General features: G+C 35.0%; 1 protein-coding gene across 5 annotated transcripts in view; it reads left to right on the top strand.

Annotated features, from left to right (window-relative positions):
- Positions 1–777: 777 nt before the first annotated feature.
- LOC121856711 overlaps positions 778–18685 on the top strand; it is a 34659-nt gene continuing 16751 nt past the window's right edge. For 2 of the 5 annotated variants that reach the window (XM_042352415.1, XM_042352410.1), the window contains exons 1-4: positions 898–1188; positions 3210–3376; positions 8160–9425; positions 12803–13002. In XM_042352415.1, coding sequence (XP_042208349.1) covers positions 3229–3376; positions 8160–9425; positions 12803–13002 — 1614 coding nt within the window. In that variant the 5' untranslated portion in view covers positions 898–1188; positions 3210–3228. The other 3 variants (XR_006087031.1, XR_006087034.1, XR_006087030.1) reach the window with 3 other exon arrangements.

Below are 18685 nucleotides of genomic sequence, written 5' to 3'. Positions count from 1 at the left end.
GTTTTATATCTAGAAGTGTAAGTAACAAGAGTGCAGAGGTCTTATTGCAACTATATCTTGCGCTAGTCAGGCCGCACCTCGATTATGCGGTTCAGTTCTGGTGCCCCTATTATAGAATGGATATAAATTCACTACAGTCAGTGCAGCGGAGAATGACAAAAATGATTCCGGGACTTAGAAACCTTCCATATCAGGATAGGTTAAAGAAACTTAACTTGCATTCCCTAGAAAGACGAAGAGTGCGGGGAGATATGATAGAAGTATTTAAGTGGGTGAAAGGAATCAATAAAGAGGATATAGATAAAGTTCTTATAATATCCGAGCAGGATAGGACTCGGAGCAACGGATTCAAGTTGGATAAGTTTAGGTTTAGGAGGGAGATAGGAAGGAACTGGTTCACAAATAGGGTGGTGGACGAGTGGAACAAGCTTAGCAACTTTGTAGTAAGTGCGGGAACTTTGGAAAGTTTCAAAAGGAGGCTAGATAGATTCATGGATGATAGAGAGTGGTAGTAACTCTCGACAGGAGCTGCCATGCACAGGCCAACCGGCCTATTGCAGACTCCTTATTTTCTTATGTTCTTATGAGAATTGTTCTTTAACAGGTTTTGACCGAATTATACGCGTCAAAGTTGAGGGTTTATTTCTCCAGCAACAAACCAATAACGCTCCTATGAGCGTTAAAAAAGTATGTACATAAATTACGCACTGTTGGCAAATACTGGCCAACAGTGCGTAACAGAGAGCCGGTACATAACTCGTACTGGCCAACAGTGCGTGACAGAGACGTTACCGATCGCCCAAGCGGCTAACGAGCCTATCAGTGGTGAAGAGGATAAAATAAAAGAAAAGTACCACTTTGGAAACACCGCTCTCCCACGCCTGCCATTTAGTACATTATTTTTTTTATTGTTGTTTCCTTACAGTTTCATGAAATTTAAGCTCTTTTATACCAGAAAATGTGAAATTAAGTATACGTTACATTCTAGCATTACACGGTGAACTAGAAATTTATAAAATCATTTTACAGTGGACCAAGTGTACGGTTTAGGACCAGGCAGTGAGTCACTCTTGGCGGGCTCCCTTGAAGAGTCACCTACTGTATGTTACTACGGGGATAGGTTTATGGTTTAATAAATAAGCTAACGTACAGTTTATTTGGATGGGGTACTGGTCAGTTCATAATAAGGTAATGTGCTATGGTATTCCACTCCTAGATGCTAACTGCAGTAGATGTTTGGATTATTAGATTATAGTTACTTATACGTGGTTGTTTTGGTAATGCTGAAGTCAAATATTGAAGTCAAATAATGGTCCTACAAGAATAAATCGGACTGCCAATCACTTCTCGACTAGTATTTGGTGTCACAAAGTAAAAAAAAAAAATTGGAAAATTACTTTAATCTGAGTTAATAGATCGAGTGCATGTACCTAACCTAACCTAACCTAACCTAACCTAACACAACTCAGATTAAATTAAGTTTACCAATTTTTTGTGACTTTATGACACCAAATAATAATCGAGAAATGATTCACAGCCCGATTTATTCTTGTAGGACCATTATTTGACTTCATTGCGGCTACATTTGGGTAATTAGTCGGACCGCTGAAACAACTTCGACAAGTGGGTTTTCCTAGTGTATTTTGTGTTGTTTCAAACGAATCTGACCATTATTTTTACAAGTTGGGAAAGGTTAGGTAAGGTTTTCAAAGGTTTGTTTGGTGTTCTTTTTAGTGTTTTACCCCAATTTTCCTCTACTTCAAAGCCCTGCTTGAAAGCAATTTCTTTTTTGAAGCGGCATTGTATGATTTTTTTGTTTTATACATGAGTACAATTGGTTGCTTCACTGCCACATTTTACTACAGGTACTTGCACATCTTGCTAACTAGTCCATGTTGACAAATGAACTCTTGGAGATGATCTGCATCCTCCACAAGCACAGATATCTAGTGATATAATACTGAACATGAAGTTTTAACACCATTGAAAAAAACAAGGCTTTCTTCTCCCTAATTATACTGTACTCCAAAGAAAACTAATGTGTTTATATAGTAAAGATAGTCTATAATTTTAAGAAAATGTATATATAGGTGAATTGAAACTTAAGGGCACAATGTAATCAACTTTTTAAATATGCCAAAGGTCATTAATTAACACTAATTACTCGAATTTTTAATCTTCTGAACCCAGATCCTTAATTAACATGTAAATTAGTACCTTTGTATGAAATTTGAACAAAATCCATGGTATAACCTGAAGTGCCGAAACCACCCTGAATCTTATTGAAAATCATATAGATTAATTATTGTATCATTGGTGAGGTTTTTTTGTTGAGTTGCAGGAAATACTAGACTTTTTTTTTGAGGAAAAATAAAAGATTGAACTTTCCTATAAATTGTTCTTCAATTGTTAAATTGTGTCTAAATTTCATCATTCATCGGTTTTAGATTTTGTTGTTAAATTGCTTTGGGTTATACAGTCACAATCTAATAAATAGTCTAATAATAGGCTACATAGTGACTGCATTTTGCTAGTGTTATTAACAGCATTGTTTAGTCATTTAATTTTTTATGATAATGTAGATTCTTATCAGGGCCTAACCTTAACAACCATTTTGAGATGACACATGCCATAGTACTCATTCTGAAATCTTTTGTGCTCAGCTATTCGAAAACTTTTTGTGGCGAGTGTACATTACCAATATTACCCTCGTGACACAACTTGCTCAACCTATACCCTTCAAAAATACACCTATTACCTTTTGTTCAGATATTGTGATTCATTTCATCCTCCTATTGTTCCATTTACAGTACAGTACTGTATTGATGACATCCTCACTCTCAGATACTGTACCTTGCCATAATATTTAATCACTGTTTCCTCGACCACTGCTAGTGTTTTGACACATGTTCCTATTACTATTGTTTCTGTAGATCACAGCATTTCTAGAAAATAAATCAACAACCAAAATTCTTCCTCATGCCACAGCACAGTATAGTACAGTACAGGACTACAGGTATACAGTATATGTATTTGCTTGGAAAAAACACTTTATTTTAGAATATAACAGTTCTTAAAAAGAATTTACTTCTTGAATTCTTATTCACAATACTGTACTGTACAGTACTAAAGATCAAAACCTGTATGATCAGACATCTAACAAACCACATGATGAATATGTTTTTTAACTTAAATTTTATTGTTTTCAGAATCATCTGTAAAAACAAAATGGGAACTGCACATTTTACGAAGTTTTGGTCCTCTATCATTAATGACAGCGGTATGCAGGATCAGTTAAAGTCTGTAATGTCCATAGAAGATGAAGAAGAACGGGCACTGCAGCTGTTGACTCGAACTCTTTTCATTTTAGTAATGGGTAAGATGTAATTTTGAAAGAAGTACTAAGGAACCTCTTTATAATGCAATTGTTTAAGTTAAGGCTACCACAATGTATCCAAATATGTATGGTGTCACATGATTTGTTTGTGTATACACACTACAGTTTTTACATTTATGACTTCTAAACACAAGTAGTGTATATAAAAGTTACTCATAATTCAGCTTATATGTATATATATATACATACAGTAGGCTCTCGCCAATAACGACTTCCACAATAACGTTTTCGACAATAACGGTAAGTTACAATAGATACCCATTTTCGATTTGGATTTGGTATTATTTTTGACATTGGTTCTCTAGTTCAAGGGCCAGGCAAAAGGGGAGCATGTTTGTTTTGGATTTGGTATTATTTTTGACATTGGTTCTCTAGTTCAAGGGCCAGGCAAAAGGGGAGAGTGTTTGGTTTTGGTTGGTTTTAATTTGTTGACAAGTTCTCTAGTTCAAGGACTAGGCAATAAGTGGAGTTGCTGGCTGCGAGTTGGAATCGTGCAAATTTGAAGGTGGCTGTAAGTTGTTCTCTCAGCTCATGAGGACAGTGTTGTCTTTTTCTAGGGGGATCGAGTGTCGGCGGGAGAGACAAGGGAAGCTGGAAATTGGAGGACGGAAATGCTGCGTTTAGCATGTTGCAGGTGTGAGATGCAGTTATTAGAACAAGTCTTTTCTAGGGGGGTCGTATGCATACTTTTTTTCTCTCAGCGCATGAGGACAGTGCTGTCTTTTTTTAGGGGGGTCGATTGTAATATTCTGAAATTTCGGTGTGATATTTAGAGGCTCCCGGACAGATGGCCGAAGGACATTTGGCCGACGGACGTTTCACCGACTGACATTTGACCGAATGGACATCGAGCCGACGGACATTTGGCCGAACGGAAAATAGACCGAACGGACAAATGGCCGAACGGACAATAGACCAAACGGCCAAATGGTCGAATGGACATTTGGCCGAATGGACATTTGGCCGAATGGACATGTGGCCTTTTTATTTTATTTTTTTTCTTCTTTGCAATGTATTTTTTGCACATTTACTAAAGGTTAAAAGATATTTATTGTAATGTAATTGCTTCTTTGCAATGTATTTGCTTTATAAAACAAAGGATAAAAAGATAACATAATTTCAATGTGATACATTTGCATGATATACAATTTTTTTTGCACATTTATTGAAGGATACAAGATATTGATTGTAATGTAATTGCTTTATAAAAATTGCTGTATAAAACGAAATGTTTATAAATATTTAAAGATTGTGGGCAATTGCTCTCAAGAAGTCGATTCTGGGATACGCCTCATATTTCTCAATGACAGACTTCAGTCTTGTGTTTAATATCTGGTACTTCTTCGGTTTCCTCAATACCATTCCTGCTGCTGCCTGCTCAATTGTCAACTCCCAGTCCGACTGCTCTTTACTTAGTTTTGAAACGCGACGGCAAACGGTGGGGCGGGTGATTGCCATTCTCTGCTCAAACCCCCTGTGCCTTCCTTCAAGAGAGTTTGTTGTCCGTGGAAGGCCTTGTGTGTTTCTCTCCAATATGTTCCACAGCCCGAGTTCGAATGTTGGTCTTCGTCGTCTTCCATGCTGTACAACACCAATCCATGTCGCTTCAAAGTAGCCAAGAAACTCGGATAGAAGTTCATAAGTTTCATCATCTAGTGCTGAGACAAATTCATTGAAGCTTTCAGCAATGTCACTGACTGGCACAAATGCTAAAACTTGAACGAACTTGACGAGTGCATTTCTTGGGTCATTATACCAAGTCTGTAGTCCTAAGCCCTGTGTTTGTCTCCACAAGCACTGCCCGAAATGGAAAAAATTCCAAAAAATTTTGTGTTTGGGAAACACATATACACACACACACACATACACCCTTCTCGCCATTTTTTATTCTCTTAAGCTGTAAGTGTAAGATATTAATGCATGGTGAGTGTCATCACAGGGACTAGTGAGTTGGCATCAAATCTCACTCCCGTGATGTTACTCAGCCTGCTCGTAGACTAATATCCTACACTTTTGCAGCCCAAACAAATATATTATCTCTTTTATCTCTTAAAAGAAAAGCATTAATTATGCTAAAAAAAAAACTTCACCCATTAGCTTCTAACAGGTAATAGAGTCTCCGGTTATAAAATTTGGCTGGCAACATGGAACAGTTTTGCACTTCTGTGTATGGTAATCTGAATATGCAGCCAACAAATGAAATTCTACAATAAGCCACTATCTGCTTTAGACCACACAGTCTGGCTGAAAACATATGGAACTAAATCACAGAATTAGATACATATTAGAATACATTACAGTACTGTACAAAGAAAACAAGCCACATTTATAGTTCTTGATAAATGTATTCAAGAATTAATATTATATACAGTAGAAGTTTCCAAACAGTGAATGTGGTAATTTCACAGATTACATACCGGTAGTTTATTCCACTTTTGGGCCAAAGTGCACCAGGATGGCATCGAACCTGTACAGTTGGCAAATGTTCCATGTACAGTGGTGGGCACAGCTAAACGAAAAGTTAGCTTCGCTAACCACTAATCCGCTAACTAAAAAATTAGCGGAAGCTAACGCTAACCGCTAACTTTTATTATATGAATTTAGGTTTTTTGGTTTTTTTTTCTCTAAAACCCTTAAAAACAGACCTAGAGAGCTGAAATTTTCATATGTTGTCTTGTAGCTTAGACATAGAGCTTTCCCAAAAGGTATAGCATGCCAAGATCAGATGATGATCAAGGTGTACACAAATAATTAAATGAACAAATGAAATCAAACATTAGTTTACATTCAAGTTTCAACATACACTTTATAATCTATATTTACTGTACGAAAAGACAGAAAGTATTAAACGAATCCAAAAACTATAGTACTGTATAGCATAGGTAGCAAATAGCATCATGCCAAGATCAGATGATGATCAACTTATCAAGGTGTACACTGTACACAATTTCACAAATACAGCGTAATTAATTTGCATTCTCATACAACCTATCGGCCTTATTCATTATTCATGTAAATATGCAATACCAACCACATACACATTATACCAGTGCATTTTTATATACAGTAACTTATTGCTGGTCTTAGTCATGTAAATAAACAGAAAACTCTAAACTTTAATGAAAAGTCAGTTTTTAGAAAATTTTGTTTGGCGCACACCTTGGATGACATATGCAGTACTTAGCATAACCAAATATATTGTCACAAAAAAATCCTAATTAAATTAACAAATAAATGAGAAATGAAATTATACCTTACTTTACAATTACATTCTATGATTCTTTCAACATACACTGACAGTCTTTATTTACTGTAAAAAAAAGTATGAAACTTTAATAATCGAAAAATTCCATTCACTCCGGCGGCAGTGGCTTGGCCTTCTCCATCGCCTTGACGTGATGCTGGTTCCCCTTCGTAAACATCAGCCTCTCAAAGTTGCCATCTGACAGGGTGGCTCTCTTGGCCCTCAAGATATCGTTGCACATACTTATGTACTAACACGCAGTCAGCCAAGCGTGCCTGACTGGCTGTTGGAGACACTCGTCGCAGCGTCACACGCTTACAACAGACAGGAACAAACATGTATAAATTTTGTTAGCGGAACTAAATTTAGCGGAAGCTAATTGGTCCGCTAATGGTTTCCAAAGTTAGCGAAAACGCTGATCCGCTAACAAGAAAGTTAGCTTCGTTAATTAGCGGAACCGTGCCCACCACTGTCCATGTGAGACACCTAGTCACAAGTTCAAGCTGTGTGTGAGAGGCAGGGGGACTGGAGGTGGAGGAGGAATGTTAGGAGATAGGCTATGAAACTTGCTGGAGGTGTGTGGTGTATGCACTCGATGTGTATTGCCTCAGTACAGTAAAGATAGATGAAATTAATGGAGTTAGCACTGTATAGTAAATTATATGTTATAATTTAACTGTGTTATGAGTATAATTATATAGTATGACAGTATAGCACAGTTACCAGATAGGTGAGTGTCTAGCTATTGTTTTGCTACCACAGGTCTTGCATTCAGAGGTTCAAACTTGCAGCTGGGTGTCTTATGCGGAACATTCCCTGACTGTACATGATGCCATAGTCTCACTTCATCCTTATGGGTCTGGTGTTCTACATACTGTACAGTACAATGTTAGTCTGTACATTGTAAATACAGGGTATGATGTTTTAATTTGTAAACACTAATTGTACTACAGCACACTCAAAACCAAATATGCCCTAGTGATTTGATCAGTGGCTGGTGATAAACTTTGACTTCAGATTTAAATTTTAGTCTTTAAATTTTGAAGTACTGTACTGTAACAGTAATTTTACATGGTGTGTTCATCTTCAGAGCATTGCTGATTAAATGCAACTACTGTACAGGTAAATAGACATGAAAATAGGACTCAGATGTGGATGGCTTAGTGGGATAACTGGGCCATCTCTAGTGGGACTGTTTTGAATGTAACATTCTATTTTTTAAGTTTAGAAACTTGCATATGGAAATTATGGCATAAAATTTCTGATATGTAATACAATACCTTCATCTGAATATTTGTTAAATAAATACAGTACTGTTGTATCTTTACATATGGCAGGCTATCATGGGTGTTGCAGAGTACTCTACTGTATTAGTGAGGATAAAATGAGACTTCTGTGTTGTGCTGTACTTGTATTTACTCTGCAAGTAGCTCAGTGCTTTGAGTAGAGGAAAGAGCTTGTTTAATAAGGATTTGATTTGGCATTATTATACTCTCAAATGTGTTTAATTTTTTATAGAAATCAAGCATGAACGTGATGAAGCTAATAAGAATCTGAACCAGTTGATGGAAAATATTAGGACATGCAAGTCGTGTGGAATGATGACAAAATTTGATGCACACTGCGAGACTAGAAAAAATGCTGATATGAATTGTAATGGGCTAAAACATCAAAAAGAGGTACCTAATTTAAGTTTTCCAGAGAATTGTATGGAAATGGAAACAAGTAAAAAACTGATACTGGTAGAGGGAGATGATATTGCCAGTGAAGAAGGCCATATTGCTCCACAGTTGAAAGACCCAATGGGATTGAATTATTCCAAAATAAAAAATATAAAATATCGATGTTTATCCAGATACCCAAAAGGAAACAGTCCAAACATTGGCCAAGAGGATGAAGAAAATGAAGAAAGTATAATAAAATCCGAGACTGAAGAGCAAAATATCCCTAAAATTCTTGCTCCTGAAACATTGTCTCTGGATGAAAATGAGTTTCATGTAAGTTCATCACAGAAAAGAACTTTTGAAACAAATATTGTGAGTGTCCCAGAGACTCTTGCTATTGAGAATACAAGATCCATCGATAATGAATGTGAGGTGGTATCTAATGAGAAAAGTAATCCAGTTCTTGATTCACGTGTTGGTATTGAAGGAGAATTGAGAAGTCCTTCAAGAAATCATACAGGAATGGCTGACTCCTTGAACCAACGAAGTCCTGTGTTAGGGAAGAAAACTCGACAAGCAACCTCCAAATCATTGAAGCAAAGCATTAGAATGGATTTTCCAAAAGCACTGGACTTTGAAGAGTTTAATAAAGAGTCACATAAACCAGTGGAAATCAACACCCCAGAATCCAAAGTTACAAAAGTCACTTCCACGCCAAAGTTCTCTCCCCGAGTATTCACCCACAGCTTATCAACCTCGTTTAATGATTCTGACAATACTTCACCTTCACTTTTGCCACCTGTTAAGACTAAAGCCATTAGATGCAATACTAAAGAAAATTATTTTCCATCTTTACCAGCAGCTCTGAATAAGATTGAAAATCAAGGTCAATCTACCTCAAAAGGAAGAAAAGAATTTCAGAAGTCCATATCAAGTTATAATATGCCTCTCCCATCAATAAAACCTTTCAGTTTAAGGAGACACCAAAGTGTAGACAAGCAGAGTAAGAGGTCTTCTTACAAGATGAGTATAGACCCACCTGAAGTACAGAAGAATTATAAACAAACAAAAATATCTGAAAGTATCTTCCAAAAGAAGACAGATGTAGCACTATTTACAGGTAAGTTATATATGTATTTGTTGTTTACAGTATATTGTACTGTATTCAATTATAAGACATTTCTGGCCAGCAGCTATATGAAGGGCTTGTTTTTTTTGTTTTTATGCTTTTCTTTGCTTCAACCAAGGTCATTGGTCATTAATCATGTACTGAAAGTAGGTAGTCCAGGTTTGTAGTGCCTGGTATAGTATGCTTACCTACATCCTCAATGTTCACCACATAGTATTTGATTATAGCAGGTTGGCTGCCTACCTCATAAGTAATTTTTCTCCAACACCTAGCTGGAACCTTTAATTTAAAAGCAATGAATTTCTTTCTGAAGGATATAGGTGGAATCATTACAGTAAATACAAATCTTACTTTTTATTCCGCCAGTTCTGTCTCGCTGACGTTGCTATCTTGATTATGTAGGAGTTCCTCAGTTCCAGTATTATTACTGATCTTTAGTTCTAGGATTTAGATAAGTTTTGATAAATAACTTGCTTCTAAGTATAATTTGGAGTTAATTTAGCAGCCACCACACAGGTACTTGGCATAACTTGAGGTAAGAAAACAGAAATGTTTGATCAGTGAATGTTCATGATAGCCTTGGAATTATTTTGAAATAATGAATCTTCTCTGTAGGCTTAGGAATAAATGAATTTTAAGCATATCTTCATATGCTGGACTCTTTCTTGGAAGGCAGTTATGTACAATGCTGTTCCAGTTGCTTGGAGAGCTGGTCTTCTTTTAATTTAGTTATGCCTGCAAATGAACCCATGGGTAACTTGAAGATTTTGAGTAATGTACTGGTATTACTTTGAAGGTAACAAAGAGATGTACAATATCCTCAGATACATTCTCTGCACAGTTCTGTATTATTGTTTTTCAGTGATGTCCTCATTCTCTTTGTTATATTCATGCTAGATGCCATTGGGGACAAGCAAGTATGAAAGTTACAGAGTTGACTACAGTATAATACAGTACACTGTAATGCACATTAATTTGTGGTTCATCATGATTAAAGAAAGTACAGTACAGTATGTAAAATGGACTTTTAATTGAGAACTTCATATAGTGGAAATTTTTAGAAATATAAATTTCTTAACACTCATGGGGTTTTCACGCACGAAATTGCGTATGATATAAATTATCGCTCTAGGGTTTTCATATGCAAATTTGCGTATGAAGTAAAATTACAATAAAACAATTTTGTTTGCATTTGAAAGCTACATACACAAAATGTACATTTGGCAGTGTCAGCACGATCTGGCTACTAAGTAGACTGTCCTACAAGGTTAAGTTACCACACCAGTCTCCCTTTGTGTTTCAATGACACAGGACATAACCTTGACTCACATTTTCTCAAACTTGTGCTGAATTCTTGTTCATCACAGTGATTTCATTTATTCATAAAAGTGTTGGGAGAGTTTTGAACCATGCCTCGCATTGCTGGGGGGGTGAAAAAACATAAAAAGTGCAAGGAGATTGCACCACGGGGTGATATTGTGGTGCCTCCTGATGTTTTCTATCAGCAGTAGTTTTGGCTGCTTATATATACTGTAATATACTGTACTGTATATCATATATGCAAATGACAGTGAGCAAGCAAACAAGCTTGTACGCTGACAGTAGACAATGAACTAAGAGTGTCATGATGCAAGAGTTAGAGGAGATAGGGTGCGAGATACATCGGCCAATCATAGGTATCCCATGCAGTCGTGTAGTAGTGGCCAATTGTAGCTCACGAGCACACTGAGCCTACCCATCCACATGCCCGACATGCGTCAGAAACGTGATACAATTTCTCAGAAATTTATTCCCATGCCTAGAATGGAGAGTAATTTTTGGTAATACTAAAAAAAAATAATCTGGCTATCGGAGAGTTCCGAGGATCGAAGATTCTTGCTAACAGAACAGGGTGAAGGAAGTACAGTACAGTATTTGAAATGATAGAGATAGACCTCCAGGAAGCAGCAAAGCACATGAATGATGAGAGATCATGACACCAAGTTGGGGATGTTGCAGTTAGTTTTTCTTTCTTTTTTTCATAATCTATTTAATAATATGTGTACTGTATTATTTAGTACATACTGTACATATATGTAAGAGGAGATATTTTTATTTTATATATACTTTTATATTTTATGTTTCTCTCTTCTTTTCTGTTATATGGCAACTTTTATGTCACTTTCTTTAATTTCTTTTTTATGTTTCCTAAGTTAATATATTTTTCTAAGTCTTTATTTCAGTATGAATATTACTTTATCATCTGTACAGTATTTTACATATCTTACTTATTATTTATTTATTTCAATGTCATTATTTTTCTTGTGTTGTCCTATTACTTTTCTATATTTATCAGTGCTTAGTTATAATCTATTCATTGGATTAACCTGGGAAAACCATATCATTGTTTAACATCTCTTGGTATAAGTATACTTACATGGTAGACTGGTAGGTAGTTTAGTTCAGACAATCAACAAAAAATAATTAACTAACTTGTCATAAAAGAAAATCTGCCTTCCTACATTTAAAAAAAAATATATATATATAAAACATAAACACAAATTAAAGAAGGTGATATAGAAGTTATATAATAACAAAAGAAATAGAAACAATAAAATTATATATATATCAAAGAAAAAATACCTCTTACATGTATGTACATTGAAAGACAAAAGTCGTGTCGTGAAACTTGGTGAAAACATATAGGGCTAAACTTTTGGTGCACTCTGCCTTGTGGTAGGGTGTTCTTATTTGTTTCACGATTTATATTTAATCTTGGGACAAAACGGTGACACGAATTTTGTCTTTGATTGTACACTCGTGCACCATAGTTTGTGCACCCTCTACCCCTACTCCTGGCTCGAGGGAAATCGTAGTCAGGGCTGCAAACTGAACGGTCCCTCTTGTATAGTGATGGTAAATAAAGTGTTGATGAAGTCACTAAAAAATCTGTATCGTGTATCATTTTCTCAAATATCACATCATGACAGGCTATTTGTACAATCCAGCGAAGCTTTGAGCTACCACATAGCACCACTGAATGATGGGTGGAGGGGGCGTTCAGTATGAAGCCAAGGCTACGACCTTCATCGAGTCGGGTAGAGGGTGTACGAAACTATGGCGCGTGAGTACATTAATATATAATTAATAAGATAGAAAGAAAAAGAAATAATACAATACAAACTTACTTCAGCAGTAGTGTAGAATAGATGGTGGCGAGTGATTCTGGATTCCTGGCAGCATGGTGGGAATGGGGCAAAAGTGAAAAAGGAAACATTTGTCATATAATCATAGGTAGATAAAAAGTCTAACATTGATATTAGGTTCTGTCATCATGACTGTTGATAAAATGTTTTGATTTGCTGATCACATTAGATTTATCTTCACAGGTGGTGTAGCAAGGAAAGGGCTCACCTTCCTTGATGATGAAAAGGCTGCTGTTAGTGCAGCACTGGAGGAGTCACTCAAGACCAAGGCTATATATGATATGATGCGTAAAAAGCAAAAAGGATTACTGAATGCTGAATCCACATGTGATATTAAAAAAATGAAAGGAGCTCATACTTTGATTGATGGTGTAGATGGTCAGGTAAGTAAGTGCATTTACTGTTGTAAAAATGAGTACCATAAGAAAGCTTAAAGGAGCCCAAGATAATTTCTTGGGCAAAGGATCAGGAAGACATGTACTGTATTGATTATGGTAAAGTCAGTAGAAATTTGTTAATAAATATACAGGTATCCTTGCTACATGAACTTTCACTCTACAAATATTCACTAATACAAATACAGTACTGTACTGTATTTAAGTCTTACACCCCTTTCTCAAATATGCAAAAGCTATGGTCCCTTTAATTAAGGTAATGTACACATTTATATTTCCTTAATTTCTTAATGTGCTAGGTGCTAAATTACAGTAATTAGGTACTAATTTGCAGTAGTTAGGTAGGTTTTATGTTGTTTTGAACAATTAATTTGTATTGGGTGTAACAATGGGGGTTTTCTTGTTGATAGTTACTAAATTGCAGTAGGGAAGTACTACTTTACAGTAGTTAGGTAAGTTTTTGTTGCTCGTCTTGTGAACCTATTTCATTTTTCTAGGTATAATATTGAGGTTTTCATGTCATTGGGAACCAAATCCCATTTTTTTTCTCATATGTAATATTATTTGATATACAAATACAGTCTCTCCTGACTTATTTATCAAGTCTGTCTCCCCATTTGACCTGGTAGCAAGCCTAAAAGGCTAAAATAATACATAGAAAATCTAAAATGGGTCTCTTTCTTCTCAGCACCAAAAACTCTCACTTTTAAGCTTGCCAGCCATTTTAAAGTGAATATCAGAAAAATTTTGTTAGTACACAGCACAATCACTGTAATTGGGCCGAAAAATACTTAATTTGACAAAATTTTATACAACTAAGGCGGTCGATGTCCGGTGGTCGAATTGAGTAGGTCAAGACAGGAGGAGCTTATATATACAGTATACAGGTTGACAACCCTTTATCCAAAATTCTGAAAACCGAAAGTTTTTTTGCGGGTCTTTTTTTTTTTTTCAGGGAGCAGCCGGGGCATAGATCATTGACCCACATCAGGGCCTGGGGGCGAAAATGTAATAGAAATAATGATTATAATAATAATAATAATTATTCATAGTAAATAAGAATTTTAATAAAAATACTGTACACCAAAATAAAATAATATGATAACATTAATAATAATAATAATAATAATAATAAAATATAATAATAAATAATAAAATAATAAATATTACAGGAGTACTGTAAAAATTAATTAATAATAATAATAATAATAATAATAATAATAATAATAATAATAATAAAGAAATACAAGAATGAAAAAAAGATCAAAAGTGAGAAACACCACCTAGACCTATGAATTATTATTATTATTATTATAATTATTATATTTTTGCCCCCAGGCCTGATGTGGGTCAGTGATCTATGCCCAGGTGGGCTAATACAAAAAACTGAAAACCGAAGAAATTCATGAAATCAATGCCTCTTTAAGGATTTGGGATAAGATTACACCATATATATATATATATATATATATATATATATATATATATATATATATATATATATATATATATATATATATATATATATATATATATATATATATATATATATATATATATATATTCATTTAAATCCAAATGAAAAGCGTAGATAAGATAAATCTTGATAAAATCTGCGGAAAAATGGAAACAGCGATTGTAGCTTTAGTCTTTATTCAAGACATCTTCAGAGAGCAACTGGATTACAGACAGAGAGGCTTAAATATACAGGTGACTCAAAACAGTCAGTCAATGTGACATATTTCCAGCACACGTGAGGAGCTTAAGAAAGGGTGGTGGTGACTAGTCAGGTCAGGTCGAAAATAAGGGACACAAATAACTTCTTCTAGATCAGTTTTCAAAGCATTTTTACCCTGACAAATAAATTATGTAACTATATTATTAGTTTTTGACATGACCACTAAGGTTTATTGATTTTAATTCTTAATCAAACTAGCTTCAACCAGAAGTCTTTAGACACAATGATTGAATATTTCTAAGCCACCAATATTTGATTATTATTCCTAACATGAACTAACAAGGCACTGCTTTCAGATGCAGTTCTGATATTACGCCCTATCGTGAGTTCTGTGGGTTCTGTTACTTACAAATTATCCAAGTGGCTGGTAAAGATGATATCCTCTTACAGGCCAAATATCTAATTCACATATCTGAATAGCAGTGATTTAATTGATAAACTCAAGAAACACAACTAACCTAATATGCAATAAGTTTTGATGTAAATTTACTGTTCACTAGAGTTTCTTGAAAGACTTACTTTCATTTCTTAAAGATAAATTACAACTGCTAGATTTAACTATTGAGACTATACTCCTGAAATTGATAGTTATGCGTAATGACAATGTGTTTGGAAGCAAATGGGAAGTTCTACAAGCAAATATTTGGCATGAGCATGGGTGGTGTCTTTCTGCTCCTCTAGCTGTATTTATATGGAGTTTTGAGTCTAGATTACTACCCAATATAGTGGACTTTATTCCTCCATAGTTATGTAGATGATGTTCTTTGTCTTTGGCCTAAAACAGTGACCCATTGGAATTTTTAGACAAGCTTAATAATATTGTCCCTAGTATCACATTCAAAATTGAAGAAGAAATAAATGAATCCTTCCATTTCTTGATATGCTTATCATGAAATGGCCAAACTATAAATTTAAGGTACGTATATAGAAAGCCCACACAGGTACAGTTTCATTCACTTTTTGAATCACCTTGAGTCTACCAAAATGTCAGTTTTCTGCTATGTTCTTAGAATGTTCGTATTTGTGACTGAATTTATTGTGATGAATTGAACACATTCGTTCTATTGCACAGAAACTTGGGTACCCTTCTGTGTTTGTTGATCGTTGTTTTAAAGGGCTAAAAATCCTTTCATTCCTCTCAAACCAGACAAGTTCCTACACTTAAGAATATTTTGACTCTGCCCTATCGTAATGAATCTGTCCCGTTAGTTCGGTCCTCAAGCTAATATTAATGTTGTTTTTTCAAGTATGACTCAACCATTACCAATATGTTAATAAGAATAGCCCAAGTTTGAATGTAAATGGAAGTGTTTATTGTATTCCATGTAGCAAATGTAATTGTAATTATGTAGGGCAGACAGGAAAAACACTGCAGCTCAGAATCAAACAACATAAGTATAATATCAGAACTGCATCTGAAAGCAGTGCCTTGTTCGTTCATGTTAGGAATAATAATCACCCATTGCTTGGGAAAAAAGCTTAGAAGTATTCAAATCATCTTGTGTCACAGAAAGACTTCTGGTTGAAGCTAGTTTGATTAAGAATTAAAATCAATAAACCTTAGTGATGGTCAGTTCAAAACTGATAATATGTTTATAAATTTTTGTCAGTGGCCCAAGGTTAAAAATGCTTTGAAAACCTTTGATCTAGATGTATGATAGTTATTTTGTGGGTCCTTTTTCTGACCTGACCTGGCTAGTCCGTCACCACCCTTCTCTTAAAGCTCCTCTCGTGTGTGTTGGTGTGAGATTAGTGGATGTCGTCATTATGACCTCATGTTTTAGGTCACCCTGTATATTTAAGCCTCTCTGTCCATGTAATCCAGTTGCCTCTGAAGATGTCTTGAATAAAGGCGAGCTAAGGTACTCCGTTGTTTCCATTTTCCGTGTGATTTTTCAGATATATATATATATATATATATATATATATATATATATATATATATATATATATATATATATATATATATATATATATATATATATATATATATATATATATATATATACACAATACATACATACATACATACATACATACATACAGTGGTCCTCGGTTACTTGAACTCATCCATTCAGCAGGTTGTTAGTTAACCGAAAAAGAGTTAATAACGAAACCATTGTTTCAATGGGTTTTTGGGTAATGGTTCCAACTCACCGAAAATTTCCTAAATTCAACAAAAATGGTAGAAAAGTTCACTAACTTTGGTGTGTACAGTATGTAGAAGCCTGGATGATGATGATGATGGGAATTAGAATGGGGTTGGAGGAGAAGGAAGAAAAGAAGGCATTGGGGTGGAAGAGAAGTCACCCCATGGCACCATTTCACCATAAAATTTTAGTTCTTGGTGTATTTCAAGATTATTTTCTTTAAATCAACACTGCACTGCATTATATATTGTCAATACAGTATGTGAAATATATTTCAAAATGACCAACAATTTGCTTGGAAACACAGAAAAAAGCATTTAGTTGAAGAGAGTCTCAAGCAAGATGTTACCTCCAGTGAAAACAGAGACTAACGCCTGTTTGCTGTGTTAGAAGGCTGGATGCCGCATTAAACTAGTCACTTTACCTTCAATTATGTTCAATAATTGTTAAAATACTAAAAATTGAATATTAAACTTTAAATTATTGAATAGTATAAACTTCTTGATATTTACTAAAATAGTAGAATTTAAGCCCTAGAACCGATTAATGTATTGGCGGACTGATACTAAAGCTGGTTGCCCGCCAGTGCAAGCGAAACATGTTGAGTGTCGGTTCGTAGAAATTGTTAACCGAATTGAAGATTCTTATAGAAGGCAGTTCGTTAACTGAAATTTCGTTAACCGAAATTTCTCAGAAACCGAGGCGTTTCATAACCGAGGGATCACTGTATATACAGCTAGACTGATTTCTTACTTATTGCCGTTAGACTGCTTCGACCATTTAATTCTGGGACTTACGACTGCTTCGGATTTACTTAATTGCCGACTTACGTTCTGCTTCGCTACTTTGACTTACCGCCGGGACTTACGATCTGCTTTAATTTCTACGACTGGCTGACTTACGACTGCCGACTTACGACTGGGCGGGACTTACGATTGCCTTCGACTTACGACCGCTGACTTACGACTGGCTTCGGACTTTCATTTAATCGCGCCGGGACTTCATTTACTGCTTCGGACTTACGACTGCCGACTTACGACCGCTTCGACTTTCGTACTGTCGGGACTTTACGACCGCCACAGTTGTGACCATTTTTTTTTTTTTTTTTTTTTTTTTTTTTTTCAAAATGACACACTTGCATTTTCTATACCGAAACGTTTCCAGTTAATGTAGTTCCATGTATAATTAGAAAAATTATGGGGGGTTCTATATGCATTCAGCTGACTACATTAAAGATAAGTGCTCAGTCACACTGTATCCATTCCTTATTATTTATTACTTTCACTGTACTGTATTTCATTGTAGATTTTTTATTAAAATTTTTTTTTTTTTTTTTTTTTTTTTTTATATCGACTTACGACTATGTCGGACTTATTTATTATGTCGGATCTTTATTTCGATTTGGGTCCTGACCTGGATTTGGGTCCCTAACCCGTCGTCAAGTCGCGGTTCATATATATATATATATATATAATATATATATATATATATATATATATATATATATATATATATATATATATATATATATATATATATATATATATATATATATATATATATATATATATATATATATATATATATATATATATATATTAGTGGTCCTCGTTAACGTAACACGTTCCAGTAGGGTTGCTCGTTAACTGTACTAGTTAACTTGAAACCATTTGTTTCAATGGGTTTTTGGGTAATTGGTTCCAGCTCACCGAAAATTGCCTAAAGTCAATAAAATGGTACAAAAGATCACTTACTATGAGGTGTATGGTAGAAGGCTCCTGGA

This window comes from Homarus americanus, unplaced genomic scaffold, assembly GCF_018991925.1.
Source record: "Homarus americanus isolate GMGI-L3 unplaced genomic scaffold, GMGI_Hamer_2.0 scaffold1024, whole genome shotgun sequence".
Classification (NCBI taxonomy): domain Eukaryota; kingdom Metazoa; phylum Arthropoda; class Malacostraca; order Decapoda; family Nephropidae; genus Homarus; species Homarus americanus.
Note: the sequence above shows the minus strand (reverse complement) of the source record. Positions and strands in the feature narration are given on the sequence as shown.